Source organism: Chrysoperla carnea, chromosome 4 (genome assembly GCF_905475395.1).
Source record: "Chrysoperla carnea chromosome 4, inChrCarn1.1, whole genome shotgun sequence".
Lineage (NCBI taxonomy): Eukaryota > Metazoa > Arthropoda > Insecta > Neuroptera > Chrysopidae > Chrysoperla > Chrysoperla carnea.
The window spans coordinates 11,331,076-11,349,524 of record NC_058340.1 but is presented as its reverse complement, the minus strand read 5'-3'; the positions used below and the strand labels follow the sequence as shown (position 1 = coordinate 11,349,524).

Here is an 18,449-nt window from a genome sequence, read left to right as displayed (position 1 = left end):
CTGGCTGATGCTGCGAAACAGATTTTGATTGAAAGAAGAGGAAACGTTGGAAAAGAGTTCAGGAACATTTGCAAAACCAGGAGCGATATCTGCGATGAATACGACATATAATTGCGGAAGCCAAAGCTCGCGTTATAACAGACTCAACGCTCGAATATACAGACTGATTCAGTTTAAGATTATAGATCGAATTTTAAATCATCACAATATTTAATCAAATTTAGCTTGTCGGTTTCTCAATAAAATGAAAAATTTTGATGAAAACTCTTGCTCGACTTTCTGAACTGGAGTATTCAATTTTGCAGGATGATTCTCTTGATATCTGAGTCGACGACGTTCAACTTTAGCGAAAAAACATTGCCGGACGGTGTGCCAAAAATTCAATCGAAGTACTCGGTATTTGCAATAAAGATGTTCTGGCAGTTTTACCTGTGATAACAGTGGCGAATGAACAATGACAATGTCTGAATATCGGCTAAACGGTTTAGTCCTCGCTCAATATATCACGATGTAGAGGTCGATGAACACAGAGTTTTGGAATATCACATTTTGACCTACTTGAATGTTCTCTGGCTCGAAAAAAGATTGTTTTTAATGACATTATGACCTCGCAAAAGTTTGAACCCCTGCTTTGGAGAATTCCTGGGCACGGGCCTGATAGCACCATATTAATGATCAAACTAATTGAAATTATTGATTTCTGTTTTCGGTGTGGAAATAATAACTTTCTAGCAGAAAGTGAACAAATAATAATAATAATAAAAAAAAGATTCTTTTACTGTTTCTTCTTTTCAATACCATTTATTTATACACCTCCAATTCAACCATATTTAATTTTTATTATTATTAATATTATTTTAAATTAAATTATTTTTGTAATTACAATATGCTGCACTTATACCAATAAAAATATTATTGAAGAAAGTTCATATTATTTGTAAAAAATTTTTCTTTTTTTTTTATAAATGAAGAATATCCTCCCACTATAAAAACATTATACTTTTTCCGTGTACAATCATTAATTACAAAAACCGTTCTTAATAAACACTTCAAGATTATATTTTACTGTTAACTGTGTAGATAGATATATATTCTCAGAAATTTCATTATTGATCAATAAAAAAATAAAAAAAAATTGTTACTAAACTTAAAGAAGAAATGAACTTTAGAACTCAATATTATTGTTGGATCTGAAATATAAAGCCAGTGTACATTTTTTTGGGATTAGATAGTCCAATCATACTAAGCAAGGGGACTTAAATGAGAAAGCTGCGCGTTTGGATTCCGTCAAGTTTTCTATTTTGTCGGTAGCTTAAAATGTATGTATGTTTTCATGAAACCATGTATATATGAAATAAATCAAGGCATAATAATATAAATATTATCACAGATAATAAATGAGAACTCTAGGAATCTATATTTCGAGATAAATTTCGATTTTTGACCCAATTCCATCTTTGGTTTATTATAGGATATAATTTGGATGTGATAGAGCCATATTTGGTTTAATAAAATAGGATATAATTTGAATGTGATAGAACAAATTCAATTTTTTGGATTTTGATGACGTCATGAAGTTCAAAAAATCAATTTTTTTCATAATACAACCAAATTTTATACTATCTGAATAAAAATTTTTTTGAAATCCATGAATTTTTTGTTATACTTTTCATTTTTGATATTATTATTCAGCTTACTTTCACCGTTATGTGAAATATCGGTACTAGGGCCCTTTTATCTTCAAAACTTTTAGAGGTAGGTTAAATTTGACCACAAATTTTAAAAATATGACCAAAAATTACTATAATTCCATACTTGGTATATTAAAATTGGATATAATTTGGATGTGATAGTGCAAAATTTAATTTTTTAGATTTTGATGACGTCATAAAGATCAAAAAATCAATTTTTTTTTTCATAATACACCCAAATTTTTTTCCGATTTGAATGCAATTTTTTTTGAAACCCACTAATTTTGGTTCAAAGTTTTATTTTTTATGTTATTATTTTAACTTCCCAGTTAAGGGTATGGGTTTTTGCGTTCCATATCTTTCCATATCGTTTTCGAAATAAAATGGTGGAAATTTTTTTTTAAATCTCCCGTATATCTTTGATTTCATTTAAAGATTCAAAATATTTTGTATAATACAGGAACTAGTAGTCCTGAAGGGAGAAAGGAGAAGTTCTGGTAAAGGATGGTGACAAAAGGGCCCAACAACATAATTTTGGGCTTCTCTCAGGGTGTTAAAATCTTTTTATTTCCAATTTACAAAACGTATAATATAGGTAAAATGACAAAATTTAATTTTTTATTATCTAGTAATTTTACGAGGATATCATAATGTGTGGGAGCGCCACTTCAAGGTTATTGTGTGTTATGTTTATTTACTAATAGAAAACACAATGGAATTGTTAAAACTGATGTGCAGTGGAAATGTTGCAGTAACTTTTTATTAAAGATTTAGCTGTATTAGCTGTATAGTCAGGAGGCGGATGTAAATTTTTCAAATCGTCTATGATTCTATCATACCTGGAACCAACCATACTCTTCAGGTTTAATCAAAAGTCATGGTCTTAAAAAGTTTGTTGTAAAATAATTTTTAAATTTTGGTACGTTTCTAAACTTCGTATAAAATTTAGGGATAACATTTTTCACCCAATCAATACTCCGTGTAATGCGACAACGGCAGATAAATATTTTTAGCAATATATCCCAAAAGTAGAAAATTTTCGAGTGAGCTATTGCGATTCTAAATAAGATAATTTTTAAGCCCCCCGAACCAAAAAAGGTGGTATAAGTTTGATCGGTATGTGTGTATGTGTGCGTGTCTGTCTGTCTGTGGCATCGTGGCGATTAAAAGGATTAACCAATTTTGATCATTTTTTGTTTTGTTTGAAATGTAATTTAATGGAGAGTGTTCTTAGCTATGTTTCAAGAAGATCAATTTGGACAGAGCAACAAGGAAAAAACCACATTTATAGGGATTTTTAAAATTTTGTAAATTTCACTTGTTTATGAAATTTTTTGGGCAAAATTAAAAAGTATATGAAGAGAAAAATGTTAAAAGGTAGGGAGGTATTTTGGAGTTTTCGGAGCTTCAAATCAAGTTCTTTAAAATAAATAATTGTATTTTCCTGCCTTCTACAACCATCGAGATTCGAGACACTAGCAAAGAAGTGTTAAGAGCGTGTATTCTCTAAGGGTACGTCTAATTATGGTTGTTTAAGGGGAAATTGATCCTTTGGTGGCCGCTTATATCCGCCACTAAGCTGCTTACGAAAGTGTGAATTCTATAGATTTTTGGTATTTTGCTTTTTTATATCTATGGGAAAAATATTTGCAATATTTGCATTGTTTTAAGTTGTACCAACAACGCAGTTGTACCAAGGTCATTCATGTTATCTATTTACATGTTTCATCTTACAATGTTGACTATTGTCACAAATTTAATTAAAATAAACATTTATTCGAATAAGAAGACAAATCGAAAGTAAATGAAAAAAAAAATTTTCCCCGATAAGCTACAAATGTCCGCTGTCTTATGCTGTGTAAATTGCAATTTTTGGAATGTCGAACAGCTAAAGCTTTTTTGTTGAGTGCCAGGCAATGGATTTTAGCATTTCTTATTCAATCATCTTCTTACTAGACAAAGGACAAAATGAGATTAATCAATTTGAAGCATTTAGTAAAATTAAAATTTTCCGCACTTCGTACTAAACAAGCGCGACCCAATCAATAACGCAAATGCTTAGAATTATCATGACCTAAGAACTATCACGCCTACACAAAATTTTGACGTGTTGCAAACGACGAATTTTTCGGATACGGAATCCTAAACTTGCACTTTAAACATATCTATGAACACCCTCCATTAAATTACCTTTTTCCTTAAAGCCTTGTCCAAAATGAACCGATTTTGAAGACCATCGCCAATTTTTTAGTTTTTTCGGGTACGGAACTCTAAACTCGCACTTGTGACATAGCTAAGAACACTCTCTCCTTAAATTGCCTTTCAAATGAAACAAAAAAAATAAATAAAAAACGGTTTATCTGTTCAGGCGCTACGATGCCACAGACAGGCAGACAGAAAAACAGACAGAGAGACACACACATATAGTGGTCAAACTTAACCCCTTTTTTTTAGTCCGGGGGTTAAAAATTACACAGTATACGATGGCTTTGTATCTTATTTCCCGTAACTATAGATACTGTTTTAAATCCATTTTTGGATTTTTTCTTGATATACCTACATAAATATATTATATTTAACAAAAATTATTTGATAATAATAAAATATTTTTTAAAAGATGAGTTATCATAATCATATGTCTCTACCAAAAGCATTCCCTGATGAAGACTCTGAAGTGGATGATTCACAAATTCAAGTTTTGCATATGACAAATGTTAGTTCATCAGAATCAGAAATTCCCTCAGAAATGGTGTCATCAGAGGTTAATTCTTCAATCTTTGAATCAACCAGTTCAACTTCAACAACCGATAGCCAACAATCGGTATCAGCAGTTAATTTAAGTAAATTAGCATACAATTCAATGTCAATATGTTTAGGTAATTAATTTTATTTTATTAAATGATGAATCAATTTCCCAACAATTTAACACAGCTATTTAATGAAGATCATTTCTTTGACTTTATTTGGAGTCGATTGGTGAAAATCGGGGGGGGGGGGTGTTGTTTGGTTTAGGTCCGTAAAGTACAAAATTTTGAATTTTTTCAAAATAGAAAATATTTTTTGATCAGTTTTAAGCGAAAAGTACTTGTAATTTTTTCTCTAAACGCATAGTTTTTGAAATAAAAATTCTTGAAAAATAAAAATGCAATATTCGATTTCGAAAAATGTACGCTACGCTACGAATTTTTTTAGAACTTTAAACGTACTTAAATTTTTCTGAAAATATTAAACTTATCTGAAAAATGGTCTAATGATAAATTATGGTAAACTTTAATTCCTATAAAAACAAGTGAAAACAAACAATTGACTGAGTTAATTGTTGAAATATCATGCATAGATAATGTTGATTACTCTACCACATTACACATACGTACATGTCACACATACTTAACTGATATCCCCATATAATAATACATACTATACAATTTACGCCTAATTTGCGCCCTCACGGGTAAACAGTGATGTTTACGAAAAAATGTTTTAAGAAAAAGTTGTTTATTTTTTTTAAGGAAGATTTTTTACATTTAAACTTTTTTTCTATCTATAACGGTTTACAAGATGGATCCTACGGACCCATAGTTCAAGACTCAATTGACTTATGTTGCTCATTTACGAACTTGACCTCAATTTTTACGTCCTGAGTACGCTGTAAAAATTTCAGCTTGATATATTTTTTCGTTTTTGAGTTGTCGTGCCCACAGATGGACGGATGGACAACCGGAAATGGAAGAATTAGGTAATTTTATGAACACCTAAACCAAAATTTTGTTCATAGCATCAATATTTTTAAGCGTTACAAACTTGGGACTAAACTTAGTATACCTTGCATATTACATATATGCATGGTATGAAAAGTTGCGTACCCTCGCCAAATAATGTTAGCGTGGAAATAGAATATTCCAACTTAAATAATCTTACAGAGGAAGATAAACTACGCTATCTGATTCAGAAAACCGGGCTGGATAGTCAAGAGTTGGGTACGTCTCATGGTCGCACAAGCCACTCCTTCTCTCTATCGAAGAACCCACACATTATTATTGGAAATTCCGCCCATTGATAAAATGATTCCGCCTTTGGCGTAAACCATAAGTTTCTAATCCATTTAAAAAAAATTATGCATCGTCCGGGAATCGAACCCGGGCCGCCCGCGTGGCAGGCGAGCATTCTACCACTGAACCAACGATGCTCTTATGTGTTGAAATGCAAATGTAGCTTCATATCTTTTTTCGTTTTTGAGGTATCGTGGTGGCCTTAGGTGGTGGCAGACAGACGGACAGACAACCGAAAATGGGCTAATTAGGTGATTTTATAAACACCTATACCAAAATTTTGTTCCTAAAATTAATATTTTTAAGCGTTACAAACTTGGGACTAAACTTAGTATACCTTGCATATTACATATATGCAAGGTATAAAAAGTAGCTCAGCACTTTTAAGAAATTCGTCAGGATAGTTTCAAATACACATTAAGTTGTTCAATTTTGGTTTAGAGCTCGATCATTCATAAAAAACACTCTATAAAGTAATTATACCATGTATATATTAAACACATCAAGGTATACTAAGTTTAGTGCCAAGTTTGTAATGCCTAAAAATATTGATGCTACGAACAAAATTTTGGTCTAGGTATTCATAAAATCAGATAATTAGTCCATTCTCGGTTGTTTGTACGTCCATCCGCCTGCTCGTCTGTGAATACGATCAGTCAAAACCGAAAAGTTCGTTAATGAGCAGCATAGGTCAAGGTCTTGGGTCCGTAGCACCATCTTGTAAACCGTTAGAGATAAAACAAAAGTTTAAATGTCAAAAATGTTATAAAAAAATAAAAACTTTTGTTTGACATTTTTTCGTAAACATCACTGTTTACCTTAAGAGTGCAAATTAGTTTTGAAACATTTTATAGTAAACTAGCTGGGAACTACCCGCTTTGCTGGGCAACATCCCCACTTGCACCCCTCCCTCCACATTTCCTTGCGTTGGATAACAGTTTTGTAATGTACACGTCATGCTCTTTTATTTGATACCCCACTTAGGTATATTTGAAAATATTCGATATTTCCTTCCCACTTTCTCGCTACACCTTTCTACCCTCCGAAGGTTAAAAAAATTTCTAAATGTAATTTAAAACATTCTGACCAAGTTTTGAACTATTAAAAGCCATAATTGAAAAATATGAATTTTTTATTCATGAACACCCCCGCAACCCCCCTTGTGGGTGGAATTTCGTAAAATCCGTTCTTAGCTGACCTCTTCTTGGCAAAAGGAATATTCCTGCCAAATTTCAAGTCTCTAGGTCTTATAGTTCCAGAGATATCGTGATGAGTGACTATCTATCTATATAGATCTATAGAAAGTCTCCTATATATTTATAGATAGTAGAGAAGATGTATATACAGATACCTAATGTCTATATTTTAAATTTATACATTGCATATATAATGTATGTGTTTGTTTGTTTATCTTTCGTTACTTAATGACGTAAAAAAGCAAACAAATGCGTGATCATCACTGTCTATACATAGTATTTCAACAGTTAACTCAGTCGATTGTTTGCTTTCACTTGTTTGTTAATCCTTTCGAGAGATCCAGTTGCATATAGGTATTGCACTCCCATCCCTAAATATACCACTAGTGTTATAAACGGATAACTTTGTAATATAACTTACTCTTTTTAGGTAATACAATTGATAAATTAATAATAAATAATACAATATTACAATTAAGTGAGGTAAATAGTTGGCAGAAACCATTTACCTACGATACAATCGAACAACGTATAAACGATATAAAAAAGACACAAACATCATTACCAGAATCGGTGCGGGATCCATTATTAAATTTAACAAATTTACAAAAACTAAAACGTGATGTAACAATGATTATACGTACATTTAAATTAATATTAAAACAAATACAAAGTTATGAAAATTTAGAAGATTTGTTTAATGTTGCTGATTTAATTAAACGTTTTAATAATGATGAATATGAGTTAATCTATGAATGTAATAGAAATATTAAATTAGTACGACAATTAATTACTGATATACGTGCTGAAACAAGGAAAGGTAAATATAATCTAGCAGTTTTAACATCAAATTGTCCCAATTCCTAAATCTAGGCTAGTTAAAGAAGATAGACTGGGCCGCGGATATTGGTTCAAGTCTGGGAGGACATTGTTGACTATTGGGCAATGTTATATTTTAACATCATTTAAACTTAGGTATCAGATATTGGCCAAATGCTGATTATTCGATCTTAATGTAATTGTCTGCTAATTCTTACGTGTACTACTAATAGACGAATAATTTTAGACAAAAAGTGTAAAATAAAATTTTTTTGTATCTCAATCTATTGGACCAGTTTTTTTAAATGTTCTGGAAGGTCTATAGATCAAAATCTACATCTAATTTGGTACCACCAGAAAGTTTGGCCATTGCCGTTGACCAAATAAACCAATTATATTGGAATCCATATCTGGGGTGATTTTTGAAAATTTTAAATCTTTGAAAATATTTAACAAAATAAGCCAAAAAGTTTACTCGGGGGTTTTCGGGGTCGTTGGTCATGATCCAAAAGCCAGAATTCCTACTACTCCTTCTCTAGAAATTCGCCAACCCCCCAATAGGTACAAAAATAGCAATTTTATATAAATATTCAACAAGATCCAAGATTCCGAAGTCAGAATTCCGATATCCGACCCCCTCCCCTTGACATAATTCATAATTTTGTCAAATACTTACTGTTACTGTTCTGGACCAGCGGGGTCGAATTACCCCAGGCTAAGGGGAGTATATCAAAAGTCTGACTTCGGAACTATGATCAGCATTTTGTTGGGTCAGCGAGACTAATTACTCTAGAAGGGGTTACTCAATCGGAATTACAACTTCGGAGCCATGAGCAGAGACCCCGAAAACCCTCGAGTAATCCTTTTTGTCTATTTTGTTGAATATTTACAGAATATTGTTATTTTGGTCAGTGGAGCGAATTACCCCAGGAAGAAGAGAGGTAATTCACATTCTAACAAAAGAAACGTGATCAGGGACCCCAAAAACGGAAGATTAGCAGAGATGATACTAGCCCCTGAATTACTAGTTTTTTTAGTTGTAGACCTGTAATATTTATGAAGTTTTACCGTTATGATCGCGTCATGTTTTATAATAACAATGCTTGCTTATAGGTAATGAAAATGTAAAACAATTAAATGCACAAATTGAAAATTTAGATAATATTGTACATGATGCTGGTGTAACTGTTGATTTAACATTACGATTTACAAATCATTGGGATTTAAATCGATACAATCAAAATAGATTACGATTACAAATTGATGAACAGACTTTACAAAATGAGATTAATGAGGTATTATTACTTAGCATTTATTACAGGACACTGGCTGGGTGGAATTCAAAATTCTTCAAAAACTTTTAAAGTTTCAAAAGACGTTTACACTCAGTTAAAATTTCTTTTTCATACGTTTATCTTCGTGAATATTTTTTGGTACTTGTAGTTTTCATAGAATATACTTAAATATATGTATACATTCCGGAAATGCACAAAAATTGATTCTTTGAAAATCCTAACTGGAAATAACCCCTTAAGATATAAGGTATAAGGATTCTGCGCTTTCAATTCAGGCTTCTTTAGCTTGAAGATGGCTCATATGATACATGTTAGCTTTATTCCATAATATTTATGCATTGTGCGATCATACTTGACTAGCTTTTTTCCTGAAAAATATTGTATAATACATGTTAAATTCTCCGAAGGGTAAAGCATTCATTAAAAATGAAAATCGAGTACATGAAGAAATTCAAAAATATTTAACTTTAAATCAAACAATGAATTTAGAAAAAATTGAACAGCGTATGGCAATGTACGATCAAGATACAGAACAATCTGATATGGATTTTAAAAAATTATTGGCTGATCAAGCAATACAACATAAAAATTATAAAGAGATGAAAAAAGAATTTAAACGTCGTAAAATAGAAATGGCTGAATGGATTAAAGATAAAACAGAACGTGAAGAAATCGAAAAACATACACAACTAATTAATTCAGCTGCAACGAAAATTCAAGCCTGGTATCGGGGTCGTTTGGTACGGCATGCAATTGGACCATACAAATTTTTAAAAGCATTAAGACGTAAAGCTGCCGCTGCTTCGAAAAAAGCGGCAAAAGCAGCTAAAAAACATGAAAAAAAAGCTAATGGATAATTTAATTTTATCGTTTTTTATTATTTAATTTTTATAAATGTTGAAATATATTATTTTTATTATGAACATGCTTTAGTCGTATTTACTCCTAAAATATAGGACCATATATATAGGCAATGCGACGAGTGCTGTATAATGAACTTTTTATTGTACGCAAAATGAGTGAGATAAGTAGTTCTTACCTGAAATTAAAAATAATCCCTAAACGATATCGATGGTAAAGTTACTTTGCGCCAAAATTGACACGCTGTATAACTCGAAAACTACGGGTAATCGGAGTAATAATTACATTTGTGAGTAGTGTTTACAACACTAGTTCTATTCAAATCGGCCATAATGAGTGCTTTATCATATCGAATTACATGGGTTTTATATTTGTTATTTTAATAATTATTTATAATACTTTAATGGCTTATAAATAAAATTAGTTTTCGGAATTTTAATTAATTTATGTTTTCTTAAAAATTAAAGTAAATAAAAATACGCATTTTAACTACAATGCAATAAAAAATAATTTTGAAATTCATGAATTATTCGAAATAATAATAATTATTATTGTTGATATTTTTATTTTAAAATGTCAAACTAAATGTGATATTAAATTTTTAACCACAACTGCTGTTTTTATTACCTATATACTAGCCGCAACCCGTTTGCTTCGCTGAAGTATTCCAATTTTATAAACAAGTCGAGGGTAGGATCTGGTGTGACCCTTGAGGTCCACACGAATAACTTAAAAGCATAATAAATAGCTATAAATATTTAAAAACAAAAAACAAAACTCGACCAACTCGAAACGACTCGACCGAACGTTATGAAATTTTTTTTCGGATATCTTTTTTTGTTCTCGAAATATCGACGACGAAAAAAATTCGTACACACACACACACGCGCATACACGCAGACTTCTTCTCAAAATTTATTGTTAATAATAACCTTCCTATAACCATGATCCAAAATCAATCAAATTGATTTTTTTAACTTTATGACGTCATCAAAATCCAAAAAATTGAATTTTTCTCGATCATATCCAAATTATATCCAATTTTAATAAACCAAGTATGGAATTATAGCCTATGGAAATAACTTCCATACATACACTCTTTACTCTTTTTACCAAAGTAGTAAATACACAAAAAATTTTCTTAAAATAAAAGAAAAATAGCAAGCCCAGACTCGTTCCTACCTGGACACGTTACTTAGTTATAACCATCGACAATACATAAATGACTTTTACTGTAATTATAAATATAATTTCACTGTAATTAATGAAGTCAACCATTGTAAACATAATAGTGTGACGGAATAAAATTAAAATCTATTAATTTCTAAGAAAATATTTTTAAAATAAATTTTGTTTATTGTTCGATGAATAATTTAAATTCAATAATTTTATAATTATGATGTTTTAATTAAAATTAAATGATGAATATTAATTATTTTTAATTCTAAATTTATAACACAAATTTAATTATTTAACCATTTGCATATGCTATGATCCAACACCGAAATCGCTGAATGTACCTAGGTTAAAGGCAGAGGTTTTCATACTTATTTAATCTATCGCCGCCACTTCGAGAGTCAACTAGTTTTCGGCGCCCCAAGTTTTACGTTGAGTTTTTTGTCCTATAAAACAATCTCTGTTGGAAAATTTTGTTTCCCAAATAAGAAGAAAGAATAAGTGCACACAGAGTTTTGGAAAAGTTTTTTCCGTGCTTCTCAGAATTGACTTATTGAAAAACAGTGACTGAATATTAAATTTTGACCTAGTTAAATGTTCTCATTACTAGAAAAAAGAATTTCTTGTTTTTATTGACTTTATGGCCTAACATGGCGAGCAAAAGTTTGGACCCTTCTCTTGAATAATTCCTGCGCATGGACCTGAATGAACAAAGTGTTTGCCTATGGTTATATTTGAACTAAGATATAAATAACCTTTTGCATCATATGCAAGAATGCTTCTTTACATGGTCGTTTAATTTTTTAACCATTTAATCATAAATCACCATTTTTAGGCTCATTGAGCAAGTTTTATTTTTGTTATGCACACACGTAAACACCTATTATTATTACTTTAAGCATGTCGTGTTTGATGAAAAGATAATAATAATATGATTTGCAATGTATTTATTGTAAACAGAATGCATTTCAATATTTATATGCATTTAACTCAACAGTTATTTATAAATGTCAAACTATACAATCATCTTCATGAACTAACACCATTAGCGTTCAAATATTTCCAACATGAAATTTTATCATTTTAAGCCTATTAGAAGGTACCTTGGTCTTTCAAGAGAGTTTGAAGTGTCGCTGATATTATAATGAAATGTTAAATCGCATTGACCAGTAAAGGTATACAAAAATGTCCAACTTAATGAAGTTCTAAATTCGGATACCTAATCTTTGATGAGTATATAACAAATTTTCAAGTTTTGAAAATTTGAGTTTTTGCAATGGAAAGGGTATCAAAGTTCAAACATAGGCAATAATATACTCGCTCTCATTTAAGGATGTTCCAGCATGGTATTTGCAGTTTCTATGTTAAAGCAATGGTACAATTTTTTTTTCGACAGAATTTAACGAAAAATTAAATTTAAGAATTTAATAATGCTTACTATTAATTCCCAAAGTTTCAGAAATTTTGACCGTTTAAAATGGGAAATAATTATGCCAACGTCCAAATTTCGATCAATTTACGTCAAAATTAATATCTCGAAAGTGAAAATTAATTTCTAAATTTTTTTTTTAGAATTGTATTGTATAAACATTTTTTTCTACTTTTTCTTCAATATATAATAATATCATAAAAAATAGTTGGAGAGACCGGACATTTTACATGCTTTAAATGGGACATGACCCTCAAAATCGCGAACTTTGTCTTTAAATATCTCGCAATCTAAACGGTCAAAAATTATGAAATTTTAGGAATTCATAAATAAAGCTATTATAAACACGAGAAAAAAAATTCGGCCAAATCTGTCGAAAAGTGATTTCATGCTGGTACTACCTTAAAGACTTTTATTATATTTTTAAAACCTTTGCAAAAATTCCCTATAAATTATCTCCTTTTTTGAATTGTGTGATAATATGTTAGATATGATCTTGAATCATTAGCGACTGAACTAGCCGAAATATAAGGCAAGCACTATGAAGATGCAATAGAAAAACGAAGTCTCATTGTGAAAAATGGGATATTGATACAACAATACGTTTACGAAGACGCCGAAAAATCTCAGGAGAAATGGCTAGAGATAAATAATTGGTATCTTTTTAACTAATTCTAGATGATCATATACATTTCAAAGTCTATAGTCTCATTTTCTCAACTATATTTTTTGTCTCTAATTTACAGCCTAGCTTGAGCCTATAACTTTATTTATGTATTAATAATTGCGAGGATATTTTACATATAATATGATATGGTTTTCCAATGGATGGGGAGGAGGTGCGCTTAAAAAACGTATTGTTCCACGGGCTCAAGTTAAGCTCGCTATGCCACTGCTAATATGCAACATTAGTTTTAAAAAAGTTGATTAAAAGCTATTTTCGAAGTGGATCGAGGAGGTCTTTTATTTAAAAATATAAAGCCATATTAATTTTTTTTAAAATTTTAGATTGGAAATATTCATATTGCATTAATATTCCAATTTATACATGGATTACAATACTTGTACTTTCTTTTAAAATTAAGAAGTAAGTATTATTTGTAAAATAGAAAGTTGATATAATATTTAAATTAATAATCATTGTTTTTTTTTAACATTAATTAAATAGGAATATTAAAATCACAAATTGAACGTTTAAATGTAATTAAAATTTACAATATTAGTTTTTATAACATTTTCAATAAAATTAAAAAAAAAAAAACTAACTATTTAACGGTTTTCAGGGTTGCGAAGTCGAGACATTATACACATGGATAACAAAAACAAACAAACCGTGGTGGATTTATAGACCGTGAGACACCACGGTTTTTTTAAATGATAAATACATACTTCTGAAAATCTCGATCTGCGTCTATCATTTCGGCTGCCGGATCACTGTAGCGTGTATCAAACGGAAGTGGTGACTATTCATGAGGTATGTGAATGTATAAGACTGAACACCCTTAGGTGCAGTGGCATTACAATCTTCACCGACAGCCAAGCAGCTCTTAAATCCTTCAGCTCAGTCTATCTATCGGCACAGGACTGCCGTAGGTCCTTAAATGAGCTGGCGGAACAAATGAACGTAAACCTGGTATGGGTACCGGGACACGGGGACATTCTAGGAAATTGTGAAGCCAACGAGCTTGCCAGAAATGGCACAATACTACCGGACACAAGCCGGCTCAAAGAGGATATCTTAAAAAAGGCCAATCTTAGATGGAGACTTTTTACCTTCTGCTGTTTTACGATCATAGAACTTGTATCAAACAACCAAATAATTCAATTAATCGACAAAAATGTGTGATTTTTCTAGGGACTTCACCTACCTATTCTAGTTTAATAATAAATTTTCTCCAATTAAATAAGTTGGCACAAATGACTTTATGATTAATTCTTATATAATAATTGTTCCTGTTAATTAATTAATATTGACGACATGTACTTGGAAATAAATCATAAACTTTGTAGGTATCCGATACCAAATATGAAAATATTATTCAAACGATTAACAAGTAGTTTTTTCTGATATAAAGCTATCGATTTCATCCAGAAAACGAAATCGAAATATACCAAAGTTTTGTTCGTAGCATCAATATTTTTAAGCGTTACAAACTTGGGACTAAACTTAGTATACCTTGACATACAGGTATTTCATATATATACAGAATATAAAAACAATTTCAAAAGCTTTCAAACCATATTATATTTTTTGAAAATCGAATAAGAGGTTCACGAACTGTACATCTTTTAATTATAACGCAAGCCACATTTTTGCTCACAGCATAGTCAGTAAACGTACCGGGTATTAACTTAACTCCGGATTGGAAGACTTCTAATAATATCTTTTGAATAATTCCGTAGAAAACCGAAGCATTTTACCTAAATGCTTTGTCTATTCCGACATCACACTTGCTCAAAAACGAAAAGAAATATCGATCTGATTTTTTGAACATGTTCTAGACTTAAAAAAATTACCATGGGACCTCTGTTAGTTGTTTTTTCCACTTGGAAACATATTTTTCGACATTAGACGTAGGATATTTAGAATAAGTATGCCTATGATGATTAAGTATTTTATTTAATAAATTTATTGTAACAGATGATTGAATGAATATTATATTTTATAAATTTAATTTCGCAAATTTCACTATTAGCATACCGGGTGGACAATGTTAATCGATAAGTTGAAAAATTTTTACAACAATCATCTTGAAGCACAGTTAAAAAAATTTTAATCTGGAAAAGCTGCGGAATAAAATGAAAATTTTTTACAACAGTCTTGAAGTTTCACCTTCGGAAATATGCAAATAAGGGAAATATTGTGAAAACATATATTGGGTGCAGAATAGAATAAAGTTAATAAATTTTAATTATTCCAAAACCTTCCAAAAAATCGAAAAAAATTTATGATTTCTGATTTGGATAAAACTTAGTATATAAGGTAATTTTGACCCAAAAAATTCAAAAATTGTATTCATTTGGTGATTGGAAGCATAATTTTTGAATTATCACCCATTATCCCATATTTTGGCTCGATATCTCCGAAACTAGTTGCCTAACCGTTATATTAATACGATTTTTGAATTTTTTGGGTCAAAATTACCTTATAAACAGAGTTTTATCAAAATCAGAGACAAAAAAATTTTCTCGATTTTTTCGATTTTTTATAAAGGGGTACCCCTTAAAAAAATTCCAAAAAATCGAAAAAAATTTATGATTTCTGATTTGGATAAAACTTAGTATTTAAGGTAATTTTGACCTAAAAAATTCAAAAATTGTATTCATTTGGTGATTGGAAGCATAATTTTTGAATTATCACCCATTATCCCATATTTTGGCTCGATATCTCCGAAACTATTTGCCTAACCGTTATATTAATACGATTTTTGAATTTTTTGGGTCAAAATTACCTTATAAACAGAGTTTTATCAAAATCAGAGACAAAAAAATTTTCTCGATTTTTTCGATTTTTTATAAAGGGGTACCCCTTAAAAAAAATCAAAAAAATCGAAAAAAATTTATGATTTCTGATTTGGATAAAACTTAGTATTTAAGGTAATTTTGACCCAAAAAATTCAAAAATCGTATTCATTTGGTGATTGGAAGCATAATTTTTGAATTATCACCCATTATCCCATATTTTGGCTCGATATCTCCGAAACTAGTTGCCTAACCGTTATATTAATACGATTTTTGAATTTTTTGGGTCAAAATTACCTTATAAACAGAGTTTTATCAAAATCAGAGACAAAAAAATTTTCTCGATTTTTTCGATTTTTTATAAAGGGGTACCCCTTAAAAAAATTCCAAAAAATCGAAAAAAATTTATGATTTCTGATTTGGATAAAACTTAGTATTTAAGGTAATTTTGACCCAAAAAATTCAAAAATTGTATTCATTTGGTGATTGGAAGCATAATTTTTGAATTATCACCCATTATCCCATATTTTGGCTCGATATCTCCGAAACTAGTTGCCTAACCGTTATATTAATACGATTTTTGAATTTTTTGGGTCAAAATTACCTTATAAACAGAGTTTTATCAAAATCAGAGACAAAAAAATTTTCTCGATTTTTTCGATTTTTTATAAAGGGGTACCCCTTAAAAAAATTCCAAAAAATCGAAAAAAATTTATGATTTCTGATTTGGATAAAACTTAGTATTTAAGGTAATTTTGACCCAAAAAATTCAAAAATCGTATTCATTTGGTGATTGGAAGCATAATTTTTGAATTATCACCCATTATCCCATATTTTGGCTCGATATCTCCGAAACTAGTTGCCTAACCGTTATATTAATACCATTTTTGTAATTTATGGGTCATAATTACCTTATAAAATGACTATTATCGAATTTGGAGACAAAAAAATTTTCTCGATTTTTTCGATTTTTTATAAAACGTTTACAAGATGGGTCCTACGGACCCAAGACCCAATTGACCTATGATGCTCATTTACGAACTTGACCTGACTTTTTACGTCCTGAGTACGCTGTAAAAATTTCAGCTTGATATCTTTTTTTGTTTTTGAGTTATCGTGTCCACAGACGGACGGACGGACGGACAACCGGAAATGGACTAATTAGGTGATTTTATGAACACCTATGACAAAATTTTTTTCCTAGCATCATTATTTTTAAGCGTTACAAACTTGGGACTAAACTTAATATACTATGTATATTTCATATATACATGGTATAAAAAGTCAAAAAACAAAAATTGTCCAAAATATGAGATACGAGATTCATTAAAAGTGTCTCCCCTCTCTGCCATCAGGAAATAAATTTCTGTATTTGTGCTACAAGATTTTTCAACCTATCGATTAAAATGGACCACCCTTTATAGTTTTTATTTTATCAATAAAATAAATAAACAAAAGTAGGTACTCACTGCTCATGAAGTGTACCTGTAGGTATTAGGTATTGCAGTTTTTTAACTCATTATTGCAAATAGTGAAAGTTTTTTTTTTTTTTAAGTGATATCGAAAGTATTTTAATATTTACATATAATATTTTTTTTTATACTAAATAATTGTTGCGAGTAATCTGTGGATAATTTTTAGGTAACAAAAAAGGATCAAGGTATTTCTCATTCAGGAACCCATGTGGTGAATTTACTAGTAAAACTATGTAAGCGGCCAACAGCAGCAGAGAATTATTTCCTTTTCGGAAATATTTTAAAAAACAAAGTTTTAGTTGAAGAAACCAATAAAAAAAAAACTATTGGCATCATCAGTGGATTACGGAGACAAAGAAACGTGGGCGAACACAAATACGCAAATAATTTTTTGAAGAGGGCTCCAATTAGAGAGAAAAATGGACACCCCAGGGATACCCCAGAACAGTCTGATATCCAATAAATACCTGGGCAATGTTAGTTTAGTTATACTCGTTCATGGGCATTATTCGAAAACCATTCTCCAAATACAATGGTCTGGGGTTCAATTGTCCCAATAAAAAAATTGTACCCTTTTTATACCATGTATATATGTAATATATATCAAGGTAAACTAAGTTTAGTCCTAAATTTAATGTAACGCTTAAAAATATTGATGCTACAAACAAGATTTTGGTATGGGTGTTCATAAAATCGCCTAATTAATTCATTTCCGGTTGTATGTCTGTCTGCCGTCTGTCATCACGATAACTCAAAAACGAAAAGAGATATCATGTTGAAATTTTTATAGCGTTCTTAAAAATTCTACCCAATTTTGTTCAGTACAGAAATACTACTACTTGGCTAGATTATAAGAAGACGCACAGTGGGAATAGAAATAGAAGCGTGATATCAGCCGTTTGACTATATAGATAGATATGCTCTGTATAGTTAATGGATCAGATCTAGTGAAATCATTTGCAGTGTTTAGGTAGTTATTATACATTATTATTTGAA

General features: G+C 30.4%; 1 protein-coding gene and 1 non-coding gene across 2 annotated transcripts; one reads left to right on the top strand and one right to left on the bottom strand.

Annotated features, from left to right (window-relative positions):
- The first annotated feature begins 4,297 nt into the window (after window positions 1-4,297).
- LOC123297852 (dynein regulatory complex protein 9-like) lies at window positions 4,298-11,931 on the top strand. Its single transcript, XM_044879659.1, has 5 exons — window positions 4,298-4,567; window positions 7,367-7,756; window positions 8,914-9,050; window positions 9,554-9,895; window positions 11,923-11,931. The coding sequence occupies exons 1-5, from the start codon at window positions 4,309-4,311 to the stop codon at window positions 11,929-11,931; spliced, it is 1,137 nt and encodes a 378-aa protein (XP_044735594.1). The 5' UTR covers window positions 4,298-4,308.
- Window positions 5,807-5,877, bottom strand: Trnag-gcc. The gene has a single exon. It is a non-coding gene; the product is annotated as a tRNA-Gly (tRNA).
- Window positions 11,932-18,449: the final 6,518 nt, after the last annotated feature.